Source organism: Bicyclus anynana, chromosome 2 (assembly GCF_947172395.1).
Source record: "Bicyclus anynana chromosome 2, ilBicAnyn1.1, whole genome shotgun sequence".
In the NCBI taxonomy this organism is placed as follows: Eukaryota; Metazoa; Arthropoda; class Insecta; order Lepidoptera; family Nymphalidae; genus Bicyclus; species Bicyclus anynana.
The window spans coordinates 11,504,840-11,530,499 of NC_069084.1; the positions used below are offsets into that span (position 1 = coordinate 11,504,840).

General features: G+C 33.9%; 1 protein-coding gene across 3 annotated transcripts; it reads right to left on the reverse strand.

Annotated features, from left to right (window-relative positions):
• Nucleotides 1-437: 437 nt before the first annotated feature.
• Nucleotides 438-24,223, reverse strand: LOC112043196 (uncharacterized). 3 transcript variants are annotated; one of them, XM_024078501.2, is made up of 6 exons: nucleotides 24,129-24,223; nucleotides 23,996-24,028; nucleotides 5,686-5,761; nucleotides 4,282-4,302; nucleotides 3,059-3,154; nucleotides 438-2,723 (listed from the first exon to the last, which is right to left on the reverse strand). In XM_024078501.2, the coding sequence occupies exons 3-6, from the start codon at nucleotides 5,759-5,761 to the stop codon at nucleotides 1,033-1,035; spliced, it is 1,884 nt and encodes a 627-aa protein (XP_023934269.2). In that variant the 5' UTR covers nucleotides 23,996-24,028; nucleotides 24,129-24,223; the 3' UTR covers nucleotides 438-1,032. The 3 variants fall into 3 exon arrangements, with proteins under 3 accessions (XP_023934269.2, XP_052743748.1, XP_052743756.1); XM_052887788.1 differs by lacking the exon at nucleotides 4,282-4,302; XM_052887796.1 differs by lacking the exons at nucleotides 3,059-3,154; nucleotides 4,282-4,302.
• Nucleotides 24,224-25,660: the final 1,437 nt, after the last annotated feature.

Consider the following 25,660-nt stretch of genomic DNA (forward strand, 5'->3'; position numbering starts at 1 on the left):
TGTCTGTCCGACTATCTGTCACTGACCGCATACTGTCTACGGTCCCATGAAGGTGCGAAAAAATCAAACTTCTAAGTTTATTACATAAAAAAGATCATGCCGTTTATTTAGCAAAAACGCCTATTTCGATACTCTCAAAGCAATCAAAACTCTTATGGTACTTTTCTCTATTGATGATACGTTGTACGATGAGGCAAGTAACATCGTTACTTGTTGCTGTTGTTCTTGTCACGTACAAGAAAAAATCTCAAACTATACATTAATTATTGTAATTAAATCTTAACAAAAACAGGTCTGAAATTCGTATTAAGCAATTCGATTCTTGAACCTCCGTGAATAGACCCTCCGTGGGCGAGTCCAACTCGCACTATACTGGTTTTTTTTATATAAAACTATATTAGCTTAACATACTAGGCTATCCGAATAAAACAAAAACCTTAACTTTTTAGAAATTTATTTGTGAAACTTAAATGATAATATTTACAAAACTTGCACAAATAAAAACATAATTCACCATTTGTAAACATTACGTAAATAATATCTTAGTTCTTCTAAAGTAAGATTCTTAGATTTAATACCTAGTCTTGAATAATATCCTAATGTATCTAATCCAATTTTGCATAAATACATAATATCTAATATTTTATGTTCAAATAAAATATAAATTAATATACTCATTGCTCACTTTAGTATTGCTAGTTTGTAAGCTTAATTATTTAATTAAAATATTGTTAACATTACTTTTCTAAACTTAATACTTGGCAGTGTTAAATATAATTTAATATCTACAAACTATACAAATAAAAAAAAGATTTTTACATTCAATAACATTTTTGTTGTACGTTATCTGTCAGTCATTCAAGACCAAACTATATATACTAATTTATTTTTCAATAACGATATCTACAAAAATATATTTAAAAAACAATTTACTTTAGTTTTTTAAATTATTATCTAAGAGATAACTGTTATATTTAAGAAAAGGCACAAGGTACAAGAAGTACGCTGAGAAGAGCTATTTAGGCAATTGTTTTACAAAAACTTCACGGATCCTCGTGATCTGTGCCAACAGAAAGACACAGCTAAACTACTTATTAAAGATCCAGCAATTACTAACAATCCTCCCCATAGAGCCGAGCTCGTTGAAATGCAAATTCCAGTGTCCTCAGGCAAGTCTTCAGCAAAGACTACTCTGAGACCCTTTTCGACGGTAGTCACGGGCTCGTATGTTTTATTTCCAAAATGAATTATGTCGCGCCTTTTTCTTCTTGGCTCAGTACTACCAGGATTAGGGCAGACTTCACAATCAGTTTTGCATAGTTCAACATCACATTGAATGATCAAATCCATTTCATCTGGAAATTTGAATGCATTAAAGAACGCAAATGCAATGACGGAAGCACCTGTGTTTCCAGTTTCCCGTGTCTTTTGGAAAGCCCCAAAAAGTTTTGGTTTTAGCACGCATCCATTAGCATCAGTCAATGGAACAAGATGATTATTTCCAGAATCTCTAGCTACACACTCTCTTACTAAAATGTCAAAACCTGCATCACCAGTTACAGATACAACGAGTGTCATAATTTCTCCGATCTTCACTAAGCCATTTGCTTCGGGTGCAAAAGGTCCTTTACCAGTTTGAATATCTAGTCTTGCCATCGCAGTATCTCCACTGAAGTTACTAGTGATTTGATTCAACATTCCGACACTTAAAGATGAAACTAACTGTTTAGTTAGATTTCCTTCCCAGAGACATCTGACTCTACGAATGTGATCCCATACTTCTTGGATACCTGGTTCGTTTTGAAGCACCAGAACATTTTCCAAATAAGCTTGACCTTCATTTTCAAAATCGCTGAAAAATCTTGTTCCGCATTTATTAAGACTAACAGTAAAAGAATATTTAATTTGGTTCGAATTTTCTTTAACATAAACACAATCAGAGTCCTTGAAATGGTCTTGTGAGTAGATAATACCGTTGTAAGCTTTATTAAACTCAATGTTTATAGTCATCATTTGTTTGCCACAATCTACAGTTATATCATGAATATGCGGAGGGTGTCGATCATCATCATCTGGAACTGGTACTGGCAATATATTCTGTGGAGGTCTATTTTCGTTATCTCCATTTTCTGGATTTTCTGGTTGGCTTGGCTCATCTGTATCAGGCTGACTGGGATTGTAACTCGGAGAAGTTGGTTGACTAGGTTCATAATTAGGCTGTGATGGTCGACTAGGCTGGTAATCAGGTTGACTTGGCTGGTAACTTGGCTGTGAAGGTTGACTTGGTTCGTATGAAGGTTGCGTTGGTTGACTTGGTTGATAGGATGGTTGTGACGGCTGACTGGGCTGATAAGAAGGTTGAGATGGTTGGCTGGATTGATAAGGAGGTTGTGATGGTTGGCTGGGTTGATAAGGAGGTTGAGAAGGTTGGCTAGGTTGATAAGAAGGCTGAGTTGGTTGACTTGGTTGATAAGAAGGTTGACTTGGTGAGTACGGTGGCTGACTAGGTTGGAAGGGCTGTTCTTCAGTTTGAGGTGGCTGATACGAAGGTTGACTTGGTAGGAAAGGTGAGCTAGGCGAATAGGATGGACTTGAAGATGAAGGTCCTTCACTATACGAGGGTGTCGGCCGGTTACCTGACGGTGGGTAACCAAGTGGGGGAAGATAAGATGGAGGTTCAAATGGTCTTGGCCTCTCTGGCTTGCCTCCAAAGTATTGACGAGCTGAAATTCGAAAACGTTTGTTGAAAATAATTTTACATAATATAATTATACATTATAGAAAAGTACTTTGTGCGTCATTGTGATTTAGTGTAAAAATCCTTTTATGTAAACCTGCGTGAAAGCGTGTTACATGAAATCGTGTAATGTGACATAGAACATTGTGTATTTACATAGATGTATGAACCGTCCTTTGGAGTTTGATGTAAACTTGAATAAATGACTTAAAACATAACGTTTCCTATGTAACATTTTTTTGTAAATTCATAGTATTTTAATATTTTGCAATGTGAGTTGTAAATATATTAAAGAGTCAGTTCCTATTTTGTAAAACGGACCTTTCCTATTCTTCTGCTGATATAGTCCTTGAATCCACTGAATAAGATGATTCACCATTTCATCCGCTTCAGCTTGTTGCCCAGGTTGAAGATCAGCTGGAAATCACTTCATGATCAGGAAAATCATCCTTTAGTTGATGATTTCCGCCACCGTGATTAATTCTCTTTGCAGAGAGAAGACCATGACAAAATCCACAAAACAGGTTAGAAAATGGACTAGAAGATTAGACAATGTGAGTAACGAATTTGAAAATTTTACTATTACGAGTATATCTTCACTATGACCACATTCCTTCTTCCAATGTAAGTAATAAAGGAAAGAAAAAGACAGAAGATTATAGTATTGTTACATATAAAGTACAATCAGTAACATGCACCTTTCAGGTACGTTGAATCTTGTTAAAATTTTAAAATGTCGAAATTACAAAGTTAGAATATTTATGTTAAGTTTTACGACTAACTAATGTTAAATCGATGGAGTTGACATGCATCAAGAGACGAGATGTTTTCACGAGCATTAAATGGTGATGGAAGGTTTAATAGATTTTCCCTTAAAATAAATTAGAAATTCAGTGTTTTTTTTTTCAGAGGATTTATGGAAGAGAAAAATGTACATAATATTATAAACATTATTTACAGAATATAATTATTACACAATACAATTCAAAACACGAAAATTCATCTAGAAAAAGACGATAAATTTTAATAATTTTCATTATTCATCTAAAGTTAAGTTCAGTGACTTATAAATGTTAAAAAATCTGCAAGCGCCGCAGGAACTTTGCAGGCTATTTGTTAATGCGAAAGTCGTTTACTTTAATTAAGAGTTATCTTCTGACGTCAAATTGAAATTGAAGTGATTTTTCGAATAATTTAAATATTGACTAAAAAACACAGTCAAATGCCATAAATTTGAATCAGTCAGTCAAAACAATCAAAAAAATTTTGCGAGCAATATAAACAATATTATAATCGCACATATTCTGATCTAACTTCTTGCGGATGCTTCGGCTATGTGCCCTTATCCTACAACTGACCGATTTACTGACTAATTTGATTAATCAATTGATGGTAATATTTAAAAGTTTAGGGTATGTAAGCATTTGTGTTGCGGTTAAAGGTTCTTGCGTGACAGGCTAATTATCTAATGAAGATGGAATATGGATAGGTAATTAAAAAACCATTTAACCAAGATAAGTTCCACTTTAGTGCAGTGTACGTACCACTCCTAGGTTTTTTCGGTTCTGTAAAAATATTTACACTTATAAGGAATTTACAAAACACAATTTTTAATTTGTTAGTTTAATAAAATTTACACTTCGTTAAGTACCTGACCATATATTAACATGACCCTAAAATAAAACATAATTATTATAAACTAGAAACAAATAACATAAAAAAAAATTGATTTCGTTAATTTCTTTAGTTATTTAAACTTTATAGACGGAATCCATGATTTTCGGATATGCATGAAGAGGGTGAAACCTAAAAAAATAATTACATCGAATTGCAGACTTTCCAATTTAGCCTCAACAAGTAATTATAAATCTTGAAATTCTAAAGTTCCTGATCTATGAACTACCCAGTGTTGTACGTCTTCGTATAATAAAAGTCCATGGAAAAAATGCCATTATTTTCGCGCAATAAGTGTGCTCAATGGTTTTTCTCTATGAATCAGTTGTAATACCCTGTATTAAAAACAAACGTATCAATATTCAACTATTGATTAAGAACCTGCGATCACCAGACATACCTACCTACCTCATTTTATTTAGTCAGTCTATGATCCTACGAGTATCATAGCTAAGTACGAATATAGAAATTGGACTAAACGTGGTGGCTATTGAAACTAGCCGATTTTGCGGGTCCAGTACCTGTCAACTGTCCAAGTTTATAGCGCACCTACTTTTTTAATATGTTATTTGGCATAGTATAATCATGCCTCAGGGCACCAATCGCCAAACACCTAGCTTTGTGGCAACCCTTCGACTTCGTTGCAACATTAAGGGTATAAATGGCAATGGAAAGGTAAAAAAGTCTATACTTTCTGAGATCTAGCCAAAAAACAATCTCTTTATAGAAATAGCAAGTAACGTATGATAAGTAATAACGAAGTAATAGCTCCGTCTTTCGTTTGCGTCTGCCAATGTCTCCTCGTAACAACAATTTAGAACAATCTACAGTCTAAATACTCATATTTGCAAGGATTTCAATAACACTAAGCACAGTTGGTGCGCGAAAAGGTCGAATCTTCGTTGATCCATTGGTTAAGATAGTTCCTTTGGATCAAGAGGTTCGAATCTTGAATCAGGTCATGGAATACCTACTGAGTTTTCTTTCTTTTAAGAAAATTTCAGCAAAATTTCTCAGCCCGCGTTGGGAAGTTGGTGTTACTCTCCGGTGTTTCAAAAAGCACTTTAAGCCGTCGGTTCCCGATCATTACCTAAAATGGCCGTTAAACTATGATCATCACCTTGATAATGCCGCCAACTCGCATTGGAGCAGCATAGTGGGTCTAAGCTCCATATCCCATCTCCTAGGATGGAAACTTGACCCTGTAGTGGGCCAAGCCTTAAACCAATGGCCATTTATGTTAATAGGCTGATAATGATGAGGTGTAAACTTACTAAAGCGAGAAGTTGTTTCAATCGCAGTCGAACACGCTACCATCGCGCATAGCGCCAATGTGCACCACCGCGCCATCTGGAACATACAAATTTTGTATTAATCGACAAGTAACAAAAAAAAACGAAAAAAAAAAAAACTTTATTGTAGGTACACAATACATATTAATACAAACAAGATACATATATACTATGTTATAGTTACAATACATCATGTGACAGGAGTCGTGATAGCCAAGTGGATATGACCTCTGCCTCCGATCCCGGAGGGTGTGGGTTCTAAACTTTTCAGTTGTGTGCATTTTAAGAAATTAAATATCACGTGTCTCAAACGGTGAAGGAAAACATCGTGAGGAAACCTGCATACCAGAGAATTTTCTTGATTCTCTGCGTGTGTCTGCAAATCCGCATTGGGCCAGCGTGGTGGACTGTTGGCCTAACCCCTCTCATTCAGAGAGGAGACTCGAGCTCAGCAGTGAGCCGAATATGAGTTGATAACGACGATATCATGTGAACACTGTATCAAGAAAACACTGTATTGTTGAAAAAATTTCAAGTTATTTAAGAGTCAATAGACCTAAATGGTCAATTTAAAGATACAAAGATACAAGATCGAATTTGGCTGACACGCGGCCGCGTGACTCGTTTTTTAGCATGCAAAATTTACGGCAAGCAATCGCTTACAAGCTTTACAGGCATTTTTGAAAATCTCATGAAAATGCATCTACATTTTCATTCTTCAAGTACCCAACCCACCAATGATGTTACATTACGCAAAGAGCAATTGTTCATTGTGGTTGCAGGTTCGATTCCCAGCCGCTGATTTATCACCCACAGACAATAGGTTTATCTAAAGCTATATGTTAATTGTACCTTGACATAGTAATGTTTACTTGTCTTCCTCATGCTAATTCTTAAGTTTTAACGAAAAATAAGATATAATCCGACTAGCTTAAGCATGTGTCTTTACTTTCATTTAAAAAAATCTTATGTCTGAGTTTCAGAGAAGTAAGTATTTAGATGTACATCGATTAGTACTCTTTGGTAACGGTACAGGCAAATGTACCAACTCTTAATGTGCCACAAATACAATTCAGATAAAATAAAATATTTATTATTTAAAAAAAAAAGTAAAATGCCTGTTTTTTTACTTGTCGGTTTGTTACGGCTAATCTCTGAATCGATTGAATACATTTTGGCGGGACTTTTTGACACTGTCACATAACTAATGTTATACCTAAGGATTTTTTTTTATATATTCTGTACAAGTTAGCCCTTGACTACAATCTCACCTGATGGTAAGTGATGATGCAATCTAAGATGGAAGCGGGCTAATTTGTTAGGAGTAGGATTAACACCCCTTTCGGTTTCTACACGACATCGTACCGGAACGCTAAATCGCTTGGCGGTACGTCTTTGTCGGTAGGGTGGTAACTAGCCACGGCCGAAGCCTCCCACCAGCTAGACCTGGACAAATTAAGAAAACCTCAATCAGCCCAGCCGGGGGTCGAACCCAGGAACTCCGTCTTGTAAGTCCCCTGCGCATACCACTGCGCCACTGAGGCCGTCTAGGATATCCTCGCATTCCCACGGGAAAGAAAACAACGCGGGTGAAACCACGGGGCGTCCGACAGTCGGTAAATATTGTTTTTTCCTGTAATATGGTTATCTTTGATTATGATAAATGTGAAATGATAAATCTTGGAAGTATTTTTTCCTATCATGGATAGATATAGTAAATAGATTTTCTCTGAGTTAAAATTAAAAAGTGACTTCCTAGATTTGAATAATCGAAAGCGAATTCAACGTACTACCAACGAAAATCTTCCCTGAAGAAAATCCCATCTGAATCGAATTAGTAGTATTTAGGTAAATCGATAACATACGAATACATTCAAGAATTTAATAATCTAGTCTATACTTTGTCACAGTGCTATTTCTGCTTAATCTAAAAATGTTTATATGCTTTTAAGATTAAGTACTAAGTTTAAGTTTATACATACACACCTAACGTCTTATTTACATAGTCGTATTCCACGTCAAACTTAATAGAATAACGACCTTTGTGGTTTTATCGCGATTTATGTAATTAGCAGTGTTCTGTAATTAACACAGCCCAGATAATGTGACCTCTTCCATGTGAATCTCCAATTTGCACCTTGCAATTGTTTGTTTTAAGGAAACGTAAATACTTAGATATATTTTATTTATTCAGTAATAATGCCTCTTTGGTACAGGGGTTAGCCCATGGTACTTCATCTATACTAATATTAAAATTATTTTTTAAAAATGATTAGTTTAAAAAACTGATCATGGGGTTGGACTTCAAAAAGCCTGTCCGCCATCTTGTACGTCCGCCATATTGAATTTAAGTCACGTAACTATATTTTTTATTTATATGTATTGATGTTACAGTGCAGGTGCCTACAAGTATGAAAGACGTGACGTCACTCTGAAAAGTATCTGAAATTACTTCTAGGTTTATTCAGGGACATTACACTACGCAGCATACTGTATGGATGTGACAATAATTCACGTACTCGTATCTGCTACTTCGTCGGAAAAGTTATTACGTATATTATTTTCCTGTACTTAGTAAAATCATTTGTAGACGCTCACGTAACATTTATCATTATTACCTTTTGTCAAACGCAATTTAAACATCATGTTACATCTACAATCTCTATTTACATGACAATATTACGTGAAACTCAAAATATAACAAAGCAAAGCAAGTTAATCAAGTCTCGGTATTAATTATAAGATAGTGACATTTTTAAACTTGCCAACCTGCAACGTAGGAAACGAGCTAAGCTCTAAGTATCCCACTTCTATAGCAAGGATATCATTGAAAATAGAAAGAACTAGCGGACGCCCGCGACTTCGTTTGCGTGGAATCTAGTTTTTCACAAATCCCGCGGGATCCATGGATTTTCCGGGATGAAAAGTAGGATGTGTTAATCCCGAGTAAAATCTATTTCCATTCCAAATTTCAGGCAAATCGCTTAAGTAGTATCGGCGTTAAAGAGTAACAAACATTCATACATACAAACTTACGCGTTTAAAATATTAGTAGGGTAATATTAGTAGAATAGAAGAATTATTATGAAATAATTGCCACATGGCATAGAAATTGTTTTATACTCTAGCATACCTTATATATCATATATGTAACTATATAATGATAAAGTATAAAACAACAAACCAATAGCTTAAATTTAAGCAAGTAGCGACCTTTAAAAACATTTGATGCACAAATTCTACATAATATCATAATCGTCCTACTGTAAATATTATATGACCTAATTTTAATATAAACTATATAGTTTGTTAGTCCTAGCTAAATTCAAAATTTTGCAAGTAAAGCATTATAATGAAAGTAATTAATATGCGAATAAAATTACGGAGTCATTATTAGAGAATTTTATTTTATAACAGTTTTGTGAGTGCGCGTGACCTCTGATGCAATTTTAACAGCTAAGCTTGGGTGCAGTGCAGACGAGCGGCCAAAAAACGCTTGGTTCATTATTATCATCATCAGCTTATTTTAACGGTCCACTACAGGGCCAAGCTTCTATCCTTATAGGAAAGAGCAATGATAAATTTATACTATAGATAGGCTACGTCTCTCCAAAGTCACCGCAAAAAGTAATCCGCATTTTGCGACTCCACTGACCGCACACATGAACAATTTTGTCTTTAATTCCATTATATTATCTTATTATTATTATTATATTATATTATTATCTTTATATAGTTTTTACACTTCCTGAACACACAACTTGACATTAGTACACTATATTTAGGTATTATTTGTTTAAACATATTAGATATTTAAAATTTTGTACAAACCGATTTAGTGCTTAATTTTAATAGAAAGTTCAGTCTTTCGAATGCGATTTTCATAAATAGTTTAAGCTTATAAACAAGTGTGTTTTTCTCTTGATATCAAATGTAGCGAAATACGGGAAGAGGTAAATACGACTATATCTGGGTAAAACCACAGAAAGAATACATAATAATACAAGTATTAAACCGAATGAATTATTATTATTAATAAAAATAATTAGTGTAAGATGTATTACAGTAAATCTTTTTAATATAAATAAGACAACGGAATAAATCCACAAATGGTGGTTATAAATTTCCAAGTCATTGCTAGAGCAGTTATATGATTAAATTCATGTAATATGTCTGTAATTACTTTAGACTTTTTGCTAAATGGCTCGAGAAATTAATTTATTTTTTAATGATAATTCACCTAATTAATTTTTATGTTCAACCTAAGTAGTTTATATAATTAACACGCTATAGAACCGACCCATTATAATATATTTGCATAAAATCAGCCTTTCTTTTTATGAGATTTTGCTATGGGCCGTTAAACATACGGACTTATGGCATTTAAAACGCCCGCCTGAGGCAACTTAAGGCAGATTCACATATTACATAACTGATGTATGCCGCGTACATTATAACAGTAAAGAAGTGTGAGTTTATGTAATGTGTACCTACCTTATAATGTCACTATTCACTTTTTAACCTTAGGTGAAAGGGTTTACGTCATATGAGCATTTGGTGAAATATTGAAATGCCTATGTTGAATGACTCGACATATAATTGACATACCACTGCTTACTTTGTAAACAAGCTTTCTTTTATCTATATTTGCGACACTATAAGTCTGTTTATACATGTGACAATTATTGTGATTTATCTTGTCAAAGTATTAACCAAGAAACGATATTCGAGATTATTTTTTTAGTAACTTTTTCAAAAGATTATGTCAAACGTTTAATACACAAATATTATACTAAATAACTAAATTAATCACAATCGTAATTATTACCAAATCATTTAATCGGGGACATCCCTACATTAAGGCGTACCTACTTATAAAAATCACAATGAAGTCACAGAAAACATATGTACAAAGAAGTGTTAATTTGCGAATTAGTAAAAATAATAATAATAAATAAACTATGCTACTACTATATAAGAACTTATTGCATATTTACTTAACACCTACGCTTCCGCAATAAGTTCTTATATAGTAGAAATTTCCAAAAAAAAAAATTGACGAGTAAGAAAACCTTATAAGACAACTTCAAAATTGAAAATTCGTTTATTTTAAGGCTTTTGTAACGTGAAGTTTGACTATTTGTAGAGACTACCACCGGTTTGAAAGATAGGTTATGTTGAGAAGAGCCAGTAAGAACCAGAGGGCCTAGTGGCAGTTTGATACTTGGACGAACACGTTAACGTAAACGCGAATTTCTAAGGAATTGAAACAGCGCCATCTAATGGTAGCACAGCACAACTGTTTCAATTCCATTTATATTCGCGTTTACGTCAACGCGATACTAACAGTATGAAAAAATTTAAAACTCCCAGTAGGCACACTGAACAGTGACTTTCAACCGCAATTCACGCAGGAAAAGTACAAACGTTCAAGAACATTCTTAAACGTTATTGTCAATTAAGTCCAAAACACATAACTAGGCAGATATACATAAATGAAACCTTAGAACAGGTAAGACTATGAGAAACTGTTACAGGTAACACAACAAGAAAGCTACAATTAATTCGTCGAAGGCAGATAAATCAGAAGGAGAACTCCGAGTAAGGTAAGACTCTTGTTAGCGCTGCATCGGTGAAAGCTTCGACCATGTTTGCTTTACATGCATTTCTGCATTGCATTACACTTCCTATTTGTTTGTTTTGTTTCATTTCCCGCGAGGAAGTGTACAATACTAATAATATTATGTAACCGTATCTAATGATACAATACGTGATAGCCCAGTGGATATGACCTCTGCCTCCGATTCTGGAGGGTGATTTCAGTTATGTGCATTTTAAGAAATTAAATATCACGTGTCTCAAACGGTGAAGGAAAACATCGTGAGGAAAGCTGCATACCAGAGAATTTTCTTAGATTTCTGCGTGTGTGAAGTTTGCCAATCCGCATTAGGCCAGCGTGGTGGACTATTGGCCTAACTCCTCTCATTTTGAGAGGAGACTCGACATGGGTTAATAACGACGATCTAATAATGCGTTTTCACAACGTCATGAGTCCCTAATTTATAGAATTGTGTTGTTTCTTCTCATCTCATCCCCATCAATCAAATGGCTGAAGCAGATGGAAATAATATTCACAAAACTGAAATTATCGTTCAATTTGTTGCAATCGAGCTAGTATGTATTATACCTATTGTATCCTATGTAGTATCGTATATAGTCGTAGTATCCTAAGATAAATTGCCATTCGTAAAAACAAAAACGTGGGAGACTCACATTAACTCAAATGGTCGGTGTTAGAAGCGGCAAATCTTTGTTTATGTTAAGGAGTATGACAAACATTTAAAAAACATATTTTTGTGTAATTGAAGCAAGAGTAACACTGGCACCCTTTATAATTTTAGCGGATGCCCGCGACTTCGTCCGCGTGGAATTCAGTTTTTCACAAATCCCGCGGGAACCATGGATTTTTCCGAGATGAAATAATCCAGACTATAATCTATCTCTACTTCAAATTCCAGGTGATTCGGTTCAGTAGCAATGGCGTGAAAGAGTAACAAACATTCATCCATAAAAATCATCAGGTTTTAGCAAATCTCGCGAATCCATGGAATTTCTCGGGATAAAAAGTAGCCTGTGTTAATCCATTAAAAATAAATCTATTTCCATTCCAAATTTCATGAAACATCCAAATAAACATACATCCTGTATGGATGTATGTTTCTTTCATTTATTAACTTTCGCGTTATACATTAGTAGGATACTAATAGCATTGTTAACATAACATTTAATTTTAAGCGCGATAGTAATTTCTCTAGAACTTCAATTGAAGATCATATAACCTACAGTAGGTAATATAATAATGGTAAATCTGTCAATTAACTTAATATGCTTAGAGCACTGACAAAAAATCTGATGTGTATAAAAACAAAATTGATTGCTTCATGTGAAACAATATTGGTATAAAGAAAAGAATTCTAGAAAAAAACCTATGCTTTTCACAAGAATCCTATTGGGATTATATATCCCCTCTCATTGTCCTCTCACTCGTGCTTAACAGTGAGCCGAATATGGTTTGTTGATGATGAATAATGATAACCGCTAGAAGTCAATAGCAGATATTAAATCTACTATTAATACATTGCATTGCATTTCCCTTTAGTAAGTACAAATATTTGAAACAAAATCATAGGTTACAGATTAAGCAAGCACCCAAAAGAAACCATACCACCAAATACGTATTTGAACCTAGGAATTACAAAAGATTACAGCATCTCCATATAAGGAAGATCAATTGCTATAAATAACATGAATAGATACTGCAAATCATATCGTACAGACGTCGATACACGTCCAATTGTGTGGTACGGTTACATCACAATCTGGATTTGTGACAGACGGATGAGCTGACTTATGTAATGATAATAACTTTTGACTCAGATTCGTTTTGCAAGATAGCGTGCAAGATATGTTTCTTGTGGATTAGATACAAATATTTATTAACTCGTAGGTCATAACTTAATTTAAATATTCAGTTACTTACATAATAATAGATGAATAAAAATAAGTCGGGTTTTCCTTCCTGACGCTATAACTCCAGAACGCTCGAACCGATTTCCACGGTTTTGCATTCGTTGAAAAGGTATCGGGCTCCGTAAGGTTTATTGCAGAGAAAAAGGGGTAGGATAGGGTAGGATAGGGTAGGGTAGGGTAGGGTAGGGTAGGGTAGGGTAGGGGTAGGTGTAAGTCAAAGCGAAGCTTGACCGAGTCCGCTAGTAATAGATGAATAAAACTATTATATTTTAGTATTTAAATGCATTCGATGCCAACTTTTTAACCGACTTCAAAAAGGAGGAGGTTCTCAATGGTCAGTATTTTTTTTTTTAAGATTCAAATTTATGTATGCCCTAAATTACTTCTGGACTGATCTCGTATATTCAAGTGATTGTGAGCCATTAGAGACGCGTAAAACCGATAGGTTATTAGGGATATAATTTATTTATTTATTTATACACATGAAATATGCCCAGAGAAACATTACAGTTTCCCAATTCGTTTCTCGAACTATCAGAAACAATAATTACAACAATAAATCTAAAATTACAAAATGAATATTAAACAATCAAAATAATTTGAAAATAATAAATTCAAATTCAAACAAATTAAAAATTAAGAATAAATTAACATTATCCAAGTCAAATAAATTAAAATTAAACAATTCAAATAAATTGATAACAATAGTCAAGAATTAGAATACACAAAAAAAAATCTAATATATATAATGTACTATACTTAATAAACTGCATCTACCCTTATCAAGTTAGAATGCTAACATCTTACAATAGTATAGTCGAGCAACTTTATCTATACTAATATAATAAAGCTGAAGAGTTTGTTTGTTTGTTTGATTGAACGCGCTAATCTCAGAAACTACTGTTCCGATTTGAAAAATTCTTTCAGTGTTAGATAGCCCATTTATCGAGGAAGGCTATATATTATCCCGGTATTCCCACGGGAACGGGAACCAGGCGAGTGAAACCGCGCGGATAATTTTTTCGTTAGTATTTATAGTACAAACACAACATAACGTTACGAAGAAGGTAATCATAAAAATGGAACTTGAACTTTTTTCTTTACTTAGGGTCTGTATTTTTTGAGTGACTTATACTCGTAAGTCATACGCTAAAAGCTATAGATAGATGCTAGTCACATGCAATATTTGAGGTCAATTTGAAAGACACTCAATAAGGCTGCATCGATGTTTGCACAACCAAACAAATATTTACATTGCTAGATTTGGAATTCTGTTTAGTACTTCAAACTTCCTCTGAGCTTTTGTTTTACACAACATAATCGTATTTCTAAAGTCTTAAATACAAAGTCCAACTTGTAAATTGTTTAAAAAAAAAAAATTATGCCCCGTTGTCAATAAAGATAATCCAAATAAGCTCAGCCTACCATCGAAAAACACATGAAAACAGAACAGTTCGGTAAGAACAGAAAGTTTATCTTTCTATTAGCGTTAGTTAGCCTTGGCTAGGGGGGGCTGTATAGGCACTGTTTTGTTATATGTATGTATGGTTTTATGTTAGGATTATTAATTATAATATATCTACTAGGTCTGAACTATGATATAAAATTCTTAAGAAAACAACGTATAGACATATTGCAATGTGCTTTAACTGATTTATCACCTAGATATATTGCAGTTTGATTGATATATCAAAAATTAAATTGGCTTGAGAACACACACGATTAACCTAAGACAATGTGTGCGGCGTGTGAGCAGTTTTTGCTCATCAGATACCATCTCATAACTATTGTGATGTCGGTCAACATAACTGGGGCACAGTGCAGCCAATAACGTTGTGTTCTTACGAAGTAAGCCATGGAAATGTCAGTTTGACGTTTAAGCCATTAATGTAATTTTACGACAAAACAATTCATTGCTTTAGGTATAAATTTACGGTTCCATTATCATCATCATCATTCACTGACCTCTTATAAATAAAAGGACACACAATCATGTAGAAAATTTCACTTAAAAACTGACCAATTTTGCTTTGACAGTTTTAGAATTATTGGTAAAGAAAATTATACCTAAAGTTCTTTAAATATAGTCCAATATTCAATAAAATCCCAAATTCAGAGCAAATTCAATCTTAAGGATTGATTTTAAGGATGAATTTGCAAATGCGACTACTTGAATTGAGTGCCAAGAAGTTTGCAGTCATTGAGTGGGGATGTTTTTTGTTCGCTGAACACACTTTTTAATAGGAGATCGATGTCATCATTATCATTAACAACCCATATACGGCTCTCTGCTGAGCATGAGTCTCATTTCAGAATGAGAGTGATCAAGCCTTAGTGTACCACACTGGCCCAATGCGGATTGGCAAACTTCACACGCGTAGAGAATTAAGAAAATTCTCGATTGATTGATATTTAATTTCTTAAAATACACACAATTGAAAAGTTGGAGGTGCATGCCCCGGTCCGGATTCGAACCCATACCCTCCGGAATCGGAGGTAGAGGTTAATCCCACTGGGCTATCACGGCTCAAGTAAGTATTCATACGTCAGTACATAATTAACAAATTAAAATAATTAGATAGATAACCCTCCTCTCCTTATGTGTAGTGTGTAGTGAGGTAGTGTTCCTCATTATTGAGTGTAGTGACCAATAACCAATAATAACTTTTTTACGGCAAATCTACTCGCGACTTCCAAAACCTCGTCCAGGTACTTTTGTGTCGAGAGCGTCATGCATTAGATCTGATTAATACATCGAGTTATGTTCTCGAGATCTCTTTCCTTCCATTTCAGTAATAATAACAAGTTTCTCTAAATTATTTTCTCTCTCCTGGCCTACCGTAACCGAAGTATTAAGTTTTCTCTGAAGACAATTGGTGGATAGTCTTCTTCGAAATATTGAGTCGTTTCAACACCGTATATATTGACTAATACGTTCAATAAAAGTCGGTTAAAAATCAATTAAACGTATCGATATCAGTTCTCACGGAGTATGCACAATGTACTTACGATAAAATATTAATTAACACTTATAGCCTATTGTTTAGATATGATCTATTACGTAAACATTGTTTAAGTTACGCAAAAAAAGCTCTACACCGGTGCAATTTCTATAAACGTCTTAAGAAATGCCGAATACGAAATCGGAACATCATTATACAGAATAGTTCGTGAGGCTCCGTCAATTAGCCAACGAGGAAAGCCATTGTTGCGATGTCGCAAAGGACGTCTTATTTTAAAGGGTTACCTCGTTATTTTAAGCTTTGGAAACTGAAACAATCTCTGGTACATCTGTTTGTACTATGGCCTCGTAAGTCAGAGGTGATTCGATGTTACTCATTTCGAAAATAACATATTTATGCAACGACTTCTCAAGTAGTCCTTACTAAGTTGCGACTAGCATGTCCTTTGTATCTAATGTTTATAGAAAACTGCCTGATCCCCACACGATGCAAGAAACTATTTATAGAACGAGTTACACGTATTGTAAATTATTTGCACTAAATTAGAAATGTTTCCGTATGTGTGGATCAGAAATTAAACTTTCCCTCTATCAAATCATTGGTAGAGAATGCATATAAGACAAACATATAAAGAAACATATATTTTCTCTGTAGCACAGTTGGTGGCTATGGCTTTCAACAGAGAACTCCTGAGTACGATTTCCAGCACAGGTTAATATTTTCTAAATTTACTCAGGTTTCCTTTTGGTAGTAACTTCGGTCGAACTATTTACCACCTTACCGGCAAAGACCGCTATCACTAAGTTCCAGTATATTGCGTAGAAACCGTCAGAGGCTTGTTAGAATAAATTTTTAAGTACTTCTTAGACGTATTAGAACGCTCAAAAGTAACTCAGCGGGCTATAGAGCGAATTGAGATAGGTCAGCGAATCGCAAAACTGAAGTGGTAATTCACACATGGCACATAATTCGAAGAGCCGGACGTTGGGATCCCAGGGTGCTGAAATGGCAACCCCCCACCGGTAAGCGCAGTATTGGTGGACCCTAGGTGGACCGAGAACATCAAGCGGGTTGCATGGAGCCGCTGGATGCTGGCGGCTCGAGACCGTTTTGTTTGGATTCCTATGTCCAGCAATGGCAATGGCGTCCATCGGCTGTTAATGATGATGATGATGACGATGATGATGATGATGATTAAAATAAAATGAGTTCACAAACAAGGGTTAGCTTGTCCTATAATTGAAAAAAGATATTTTTAGGCAGCAGTATTTAGTGTCATAATCAAAAAAAAACAAAAATCATCCGAAATTCTCAGCACATGAACCCGCATGCATAAGCTAGTGAGCCATAAACAATGTGATTATTGATAAACATCGGTGAAACTACGGGTCACGGGGAAAGTTCTAGGTCTAGGCACCGGTACTGCGGCTGTTCCCTAACCTTTAGCTTCAGGTTTGGTATTACGTACTTGATTAACTTGAATTTCTAGTCGCTTCTTCTCAGCAAAAACAAAGTTTCATTAAATCATTGGATACTGAACAGGTAGATCGTCTGTATGTTGATAATAAATACATGACCAGAAATAAATTGTACTTATTAAGGGCTACATAATATTTTTAGTCGACTTGGATCATATTGAAACTAAATATAGTTACTACAACATTTTGTTTATAAAAATTACGGCCTTTTCTTAGATAGATGCCTTATTCTTTTATTATATAATTAATGAGATATTTAAAAAAAACCTTTTTTTATTTCTAGTAAATTATTTGTATCTCTTGCATATAACAGCCAAACAACTAGTTCATATTTTTCCGTGACTACAAATAAAACTTTGGAATAAAAGCAAAATTTATCTTGGCTTGATATATTAAATTAAATTTAACAACCGAAGATATGAGTATGTTAAAGTTATTTTAGTAAATTGATAGTATCTACATCACTCTTTGCTCATGATGAAAATATCGTATAAAATAAAATGGATTAAGTATCTTAACTGACCTGCCTGCACTGCACCCCAATTAAGTTAAACACCAATGTAACGTAACTATAAATACAATACATTAATGAAAACCATTTATACTATTTATTATTTGGATATAATGTTATTAAGTTGACAGTTAGATAAGATAAATTAAACCACGTGTCAAATCAGCTACCATTTTTGAAAGTCAGCAAAATATAATCTGTATGTGTTAACAGTCACTTTACCTTCACTGTATTGTATCTGTATATATGAATTAGCTTCGCAATGTCCACTAAACATCCTTCGACCTTTCATATTTGTAGCTCCACTTAGCTAGCCCATAACCTTTGAACATCAACTTGAGTCTTGAACGTTACAAAATATTTCTCTTGGCTAGTCATTATCGTTATTTCTAATGTATCTAATATTAACGATCGGCATTAAAAGCTGTATTGCGTATTTGATTTAGAAAATAACGGTCTTTCATTAGATTGTTTTTGTGCAAGCTTTGAAGCTATTACAACGTTTAATTCCAATAACAATTCAGAACCATAGCTTGAGTCTTGACCTGTGTATGTGTAATGTTTATGCAAGAATTTATATGAATGTCATAAAATTCTTTTATGTAATTTACCAAATTTTGACATCACAAAATAGTAATTTATGACATGTACTCACATACAATAAATAACATAACAAAAAATATTATAATCGATAGATACTAATATTATAAAGAGGTAATGTTTGTTATAATGTAGGGGTAATCTCTGGATCTTGATTTTGAAATTTTTTTTTTACCAGTAAAAGTCGCATTTGTTAGTATCATAGGCTATATTTTATTTCCGTACTATCACGGAAACTGGCACTACGCCGAAACATATTCGGCGTCTTTCGGCCTGCAACAATCTCTAATCATCCCTCTCTGCACCCACCCTAATTATCGATCAAATAAAACGCAGAAAGTGGATTGGATAGAGCATGTCTTACGCCGATCATCTGGAGTTGCAATCCTCACAAGTCTTAGTGGCGGCAAGAGAAGACGTGGTAAGCCAAAGGTATCATGGAAGCGGTTCATTTTGGCGGAGTTAAAGGCTACCGGTCTGTTTTGGATCACGCTCAAGAGAGGAAACTTTTTTAGAGCCTCAATAGCTCAACGGTAAGAGCGGTCAGGCTCATCACAGAGGTATGGTGGTTCGATCCCCGCTCCGTAGGTTTATTGTCGTACCCACTCTTAATACAGGAATTCCCGACTAGTTGGAGGGAAATGGGAATATTGGTCATATTTCAAAAGCAAAAAAAGCAGTCCGCGAAAGATCCACCTGGAAAAGTTTGTTTCGGCGAAATGCCAGGTGTTAAAAGACTCAAATAAGAAGAAGTAAACTTCCACAGACCAGTTCTGTCACAAAAAGCTCTCATCAATATAACTAACATTGATTGCGTAATGCAAATTAGGTACGACAAAATAACTAGACAGAATAATGATGTTGATGACCATAGGTTATGACAAAATTTAAGGTATCTTATAATGATGCCTTGACACAGTTAAAGGATATAGAACTTCTTCATATTTGAAGACTCACTGACAGCTATTTATATTGCAAGTACTAAATGCATTGCGAAAGATTAGATTGCCTATAATAAGTCTTATAAATAAAAAAAAATTGTGCACACGTTTTTTATTTACGATTGATCGTGATAAATTTTGAAGTATCAAATTGAAATCGCCGAATCTATCATTATATATTTTGAAATGATTATTATCGATATTCTGGCCTAAACATTACAATTTGGCCCACGCTAGAGTAGATTAAAGATAGAGAATGACTCTATCATTGATCTTTGAAACACTGTTTACGTTTCACAGCACGATTGTTTTGGAAAATATCTTATTGCGTGGAAAACATTCAAATTTTTAATAATACGCTTTCATTTAAAGTGTCTACCTTTCCCCCCCTTTTTCAGAAAAGCCTATATTACTAGCTACGGTACGGCTACTCTTTGCCGGTAGGGTGCCTACTACGGCCGTTGCCAATCCCTACCTGCCCTTATTCCTGGATTACCCAATACGCTATTTAAGCAATTCCTTAGGGCATACCGTCTAGGGGGCACCAGAACCGAGCGGAAAAGAAAAAAACGAGCACACGAAGGTTAAAGCAATTTCAAAATCCGTGCGTTACAAAATTAACATTTTTTTTTAATTAAGAAGAAGAATAAATATACTATATTGTATTGTCTAAGGGGCCCAAGTAAAATACTTGTCAAAAGTAACTCCGAGATTTTTAACCGTGTAACTAAATTTGCACACGCGTTCCATCAAAAACTACGTGAGGAGTATTATCCCAGTCAATACGTGCAGCCAAACTGTAACTCACCTCAATCTCATATCATCTTAACTCATTGGAGATCATCTGCATACAAGTGATAGAGAGAGATAAATTGAAGAATAATAGATCTTATAAAAAGGGAAAAAAAGAAGAGGAGATAACACGCCACCTTGCGGTACGCCGGCAGAAATTGTGCACCAATCAGACACAGAGTCATTGATTCGCACACAATAATTTCTTTGTTCTCATTCAGCTCACTTATATATAGAGGGACACACAATGGAAGACATCTAGTGCATCAACTGCCTGCCCTACTCAAGAATATATAAAAATCCTAAGCCAACCCGATCTGGAAATCTAGCACAGAACATCAGTTGAAGACCACAGCATTACCAAATACGGAGAGGTCATCAAATCTCCGCAAATTAACATGTCTACTAATTACAATATCAAAACGTTTTAAAACTGAGTAACGTTTAAAAATTTTACGGAAATCAGAATTCACTTTCGCTGATTCCGTTAATGGTTAGATATTTTTTTTTTTTTAGATAATTACACGCAACTTTTACTAGGCTATTATATCATTTATCCTAGCCTGTGAAAGTATGAGTAAAAATTTTAAACGGTTGTTTTTAATCAAAAGACGATTATGGTTCAAGGTTTGTTTTATGCATATAACTTTTTACGAGCTTTTATTTGATTTGCGATGTTAGTACATGTGAGTCAAATCGTGAAGCTTGTTTTGCCTAAATGAAGTTCATTAACCCCTATTTAACCTATAGGAATAAAAAAAAACTCTTTAAATCTTTACTAATATTAGAAGCTACGTTACGTTAGCGCTTGTAGAAAGAGAATCGGTGGATCACATGTCTACAGGCCCTGTTTTTTGTGATTTAACTAGAAATGGTTAGATTTTTAATCTATTCTACCTAATGATAATTTTATACTATAGATCAGTTAAGTGCCTACAAAATCACCGCAAAAAGTGATCCTAATAACAGGCTACAAAACTGAGCGCATTTTGTCTTTAATTCCATTATTTATTTATGTATATATAGTTTTTACACTTCCGAGTTGTATTACAATCTAACTATCGTCTACAATGTTGAGTTGTATGTACACACAACAGACGATATGAACAGACGATAGTTAGGTATTATTTTTATAAATAACATTCGTTGTTGACCACAACTAACAATGAGATGTGGAAATTTCCTCTTTTGAGCGCCTCATTTTTCATGACCTAGTAACACATCTAACAATATTTAACATCATTGATTATATCTATATTATTAGAAAAACGAATTCCACACGGACAAAGTTGTAGAATTCCGCTAGTATTATCATATAAGTCTACCGATATCATGTTATATTAAAAATCGTGAGACAGAATAGTTAAATAACATATGGAAAATTAGAATCGTGACAATATCATCTGTGACACGAAAGTCCTTTCACTAGGAAGTGCATTTGATCCTGTATTTATTCTTGTGACTTAACGACCATGCGTGACTCCATACGTGTTTCGGAAATAGACGTGATCCAATTTATAGGTCACGTTCATAGGGTAAAGCTATCGAAGTGATTACCGTACCATACGAATAAAATTTTATTCTTCCAGTAACTGGATTCATTGTACATTCTTATTAGTCCGGCAATTATTTTTATGTAATTATTTTGTATATTATCACTTGTATTATAAACACTAGATAGTATAGATGTTTTTTAGTCTCTCACGCAAAAACTGCTTTTTGTTATTACTGTTTTGGTGTTTTGTTGTTGTAAAAAAAAAATTGTTGGTTGAATTTGGCGGAAATTTCAAATGGAGATGGATTATACCCTGGCTTATAGGATTTGTGACAAACTGAATTTTACACGGACGTAAATAAATAATAATAATTATTATTTACTAGGTAATCCTGCAAATTTCAATCCATCATTTTTGTAACGGTATATTGACTCATAATGACCTATTACAAATAGGCTAGGGTCTCCTAATGACCTATTGATTTTAACCTGACATAGTAATCTTACTAATTTTTTACTTTAGTTTTATTTATAAATGCTCTCAATTTAAGATAAAAGGGAAATCTCTTTTAAGACAACTTCATAAAAGAGGGTCCGGTGTTCAACCCATATGCATGTACCTAATTAATATATATGTGTGCTCATATTTGCTTTACAACTACTGATTTAATTTGGATGGGTACAAAATGATATTTTTAGAGAAGGTTCCAGATGTTTCGTTTTTCCTTGAAAAAGAAAATATTACAAATCTTTTCTTTTCACAAATCCCGCGGGAACCATGGATGTTATTAAATGTTTAAACCTCCCTCTTCAATCACTCTATCTATTCTAAAAACCGCATCAAAATCCTTTGCGTAGTTTTAAAGATTTTAACAAACAGAGGAACAGAGAAAGCGACATGTATTGAACCGTATTTCTTCAAAACAAATATGAAGATGACAGCATCTTCATATTTGTTTTATAGACACGAAAATTAACCACTTTACTTCATACCATCTTAATTTTAAGATAAATATTGTAACCAAGACAAAATTTAATATAATCAGCTTTTTTATTAAAACCGCAAAACTAATCAAATCAATACATTGACCTATGTGACATTGATTTGATGATGACCAAGTCAACACTTAAAACATTTTCGCTACCGCATTGCTTAACATTTCAAAATTAGAACAATTTATAACTACTATTTTGTTATTGTATAAAAGTTACGTGCATTCAAACAAAATAAAATAAAACATTAAAAAATCCGCAATAATAAGGTAAAAAATATGTGCATTGTAATTTGTAATGTCGTTCTCATGGTACAGTTTCTTAATAGTGCTGCTGATATATGCGTCTATTACTGCCTTAAACAGTAAAACTATACATTATAGTATAAGTTCTCATATACCATAAAAACCATACTAGGTACAAAAATGAATACAATATTTCATTATTATTACTATACATGCGGACGCCTGCGACTTCGTCCGCGTGGAATTCAGTTTTTCACAAATCCCTCGAGAACCATGGATTTTTCTGGGATGAAAAGTAGCCTATGAGTTAATCCAGGGTATTAACCTATCTTCGTTGTAAATTTCAGCCAAATCAGAAGAGTAACATCCAAACGAACTTAAGAACAAACATCCACACAAACATCCATACAAACTTTCGCGTTTATAACATTAGTAGGATTATGAGGTTAATGATCTGATATTATACTTAATTAAAAGTATTAATGAATCGACAAATAAAATCAGCGATAATACATATACACAAAAGTGTTAAAAATCTATTTACTTACTGAAAAATTTTAATCCTTCAATAATTATAAAAAAGACGTTAATTTATTTTTCAATATTTAAAGTTATGCTTTACGTATATTTTAAATCACATTTTGAAGTATTCGATTTAACTAAACAAAGTCCTACACTTTTTTTAAAAAACTGACTTAAACTTATGATCTATTTTCCAGGCCAAGAAAGTTAAAAATCCCTTACCTTGAAAGCCTTGTTCCTGAACTGTAATCACCGCTAAAAAATTAAAAAAAAAATTAGAATACACATCACTTTTTTCACAAAATCCTTAAATGCTCCGAATAATAAATTCAAATTCTGAACGAATGGAACGAACCGTTTTTTTTTTAAAAGGAATGCACTGCCGGCTCTGGGTATTGGAGGAGAATGTACGCGTGCGTTTCATAGTTCACGCTTATAACCTCTTTGGAGACATTACCACCATTTTGACATGACCCCCATTTGGTAATGTTTAGCTCTGCGTATAGGATTATTTAATAATGGCGTCATTTTCACACAGTTCGGGGGCTGAATGAAATGAATTTGGTAATTAATTTAAGCTGGTAATTCAACGTGACTAAATACTTGTCTACTCGACTGAAAAGATCTATTTTACAAGAATTACGAGAATATCGCTAAAAGCTTATCTGGTAATGGAATCACAATTTTGTTTCTTAATTCTAGTGCCATGTTGTATCGTTATGTGGTATCTGATTATTATAGTTGACATGAAATGAAATGCTTTTAAGAAATATTATGGATATGACATTCAAATACTATATTTTAAGACAGAATAAGACAAGCAAGAATAGATGTAAGCATTAGTAGTAAAAAGTCTATATCTACTTATAATACTCGTAAATATATAACAGGTCAAATTCTATACCTTAAATATATTTTGATTATTTTAGTTGGAGGGCATTACATCAATACTGAAGCCAATATATAAATTTATTTTTTTGTTTGTATGTCTGTCTGTCCGTATTTCTGTTGACTGGGCATTACGGAAACTACTGTATGAATTCAAATGTTACAGCACGATTTGAGACCATAATACGTAAAAGGTTATAGGATACTTTTTGTCGCGATAATTAAACCACAAGGAGTTGAAACAGATTGAAGTTTGAATGGAAAGCCCTTCATTATTATACATACATTTGAAAAATTGGTTATATTACTACCAGACCAGAGGTAAACTACCAGAAAAATACTAAAAATAATGTTACATACATATATACAAAATCCTACCCCTGTAACCCTTCAGGGGTAGGATTTTGTATAAGGGATTGAAGTTTTTTAATATCGTTAATGTTTTGAGTTATAGTTTTGTAAAATGATAAGGGGACTATTTATTAATATAAAGATGATAAAAATAGAAGGGTGTGAAATAGGGTTGAAAGTTTACATCGATTTCCACGCGGACGAAGTCGCGGGCGTCTGCTAGTCTTTCATAAACGGAAAATGCTGGAGGTTCTTAAATGAAAAATAGACTTTATTCTTAGATAGTTTATAACAGGAGTTTGTTTATTAGATTATTGCATATATTTGAGTTACAATAAACAACTAACGCAATCGCTAGATAACAGCTTTAATTTTATGAATTGAATCATGGCAACTATTATTTGATGACCAAGTGGCACAGAGGGCACTGACCCTGACTTCTGCATCCAAGGTCGTGAGTTTGATTCCCATAACTGGAAAATATTATGACAATCCCCAAAATCCCTACAATAATTTAACCTTCATTTTCATAAACTAGAGTTCTTATTATATCTTTTCCAATGTATTTGATATCTGTATGGCCTGGGTATAGTTTGCATACTTGTAGTGTTGTAGTGACCGATGTCATTTTCAAGAACAAGGCCCTTA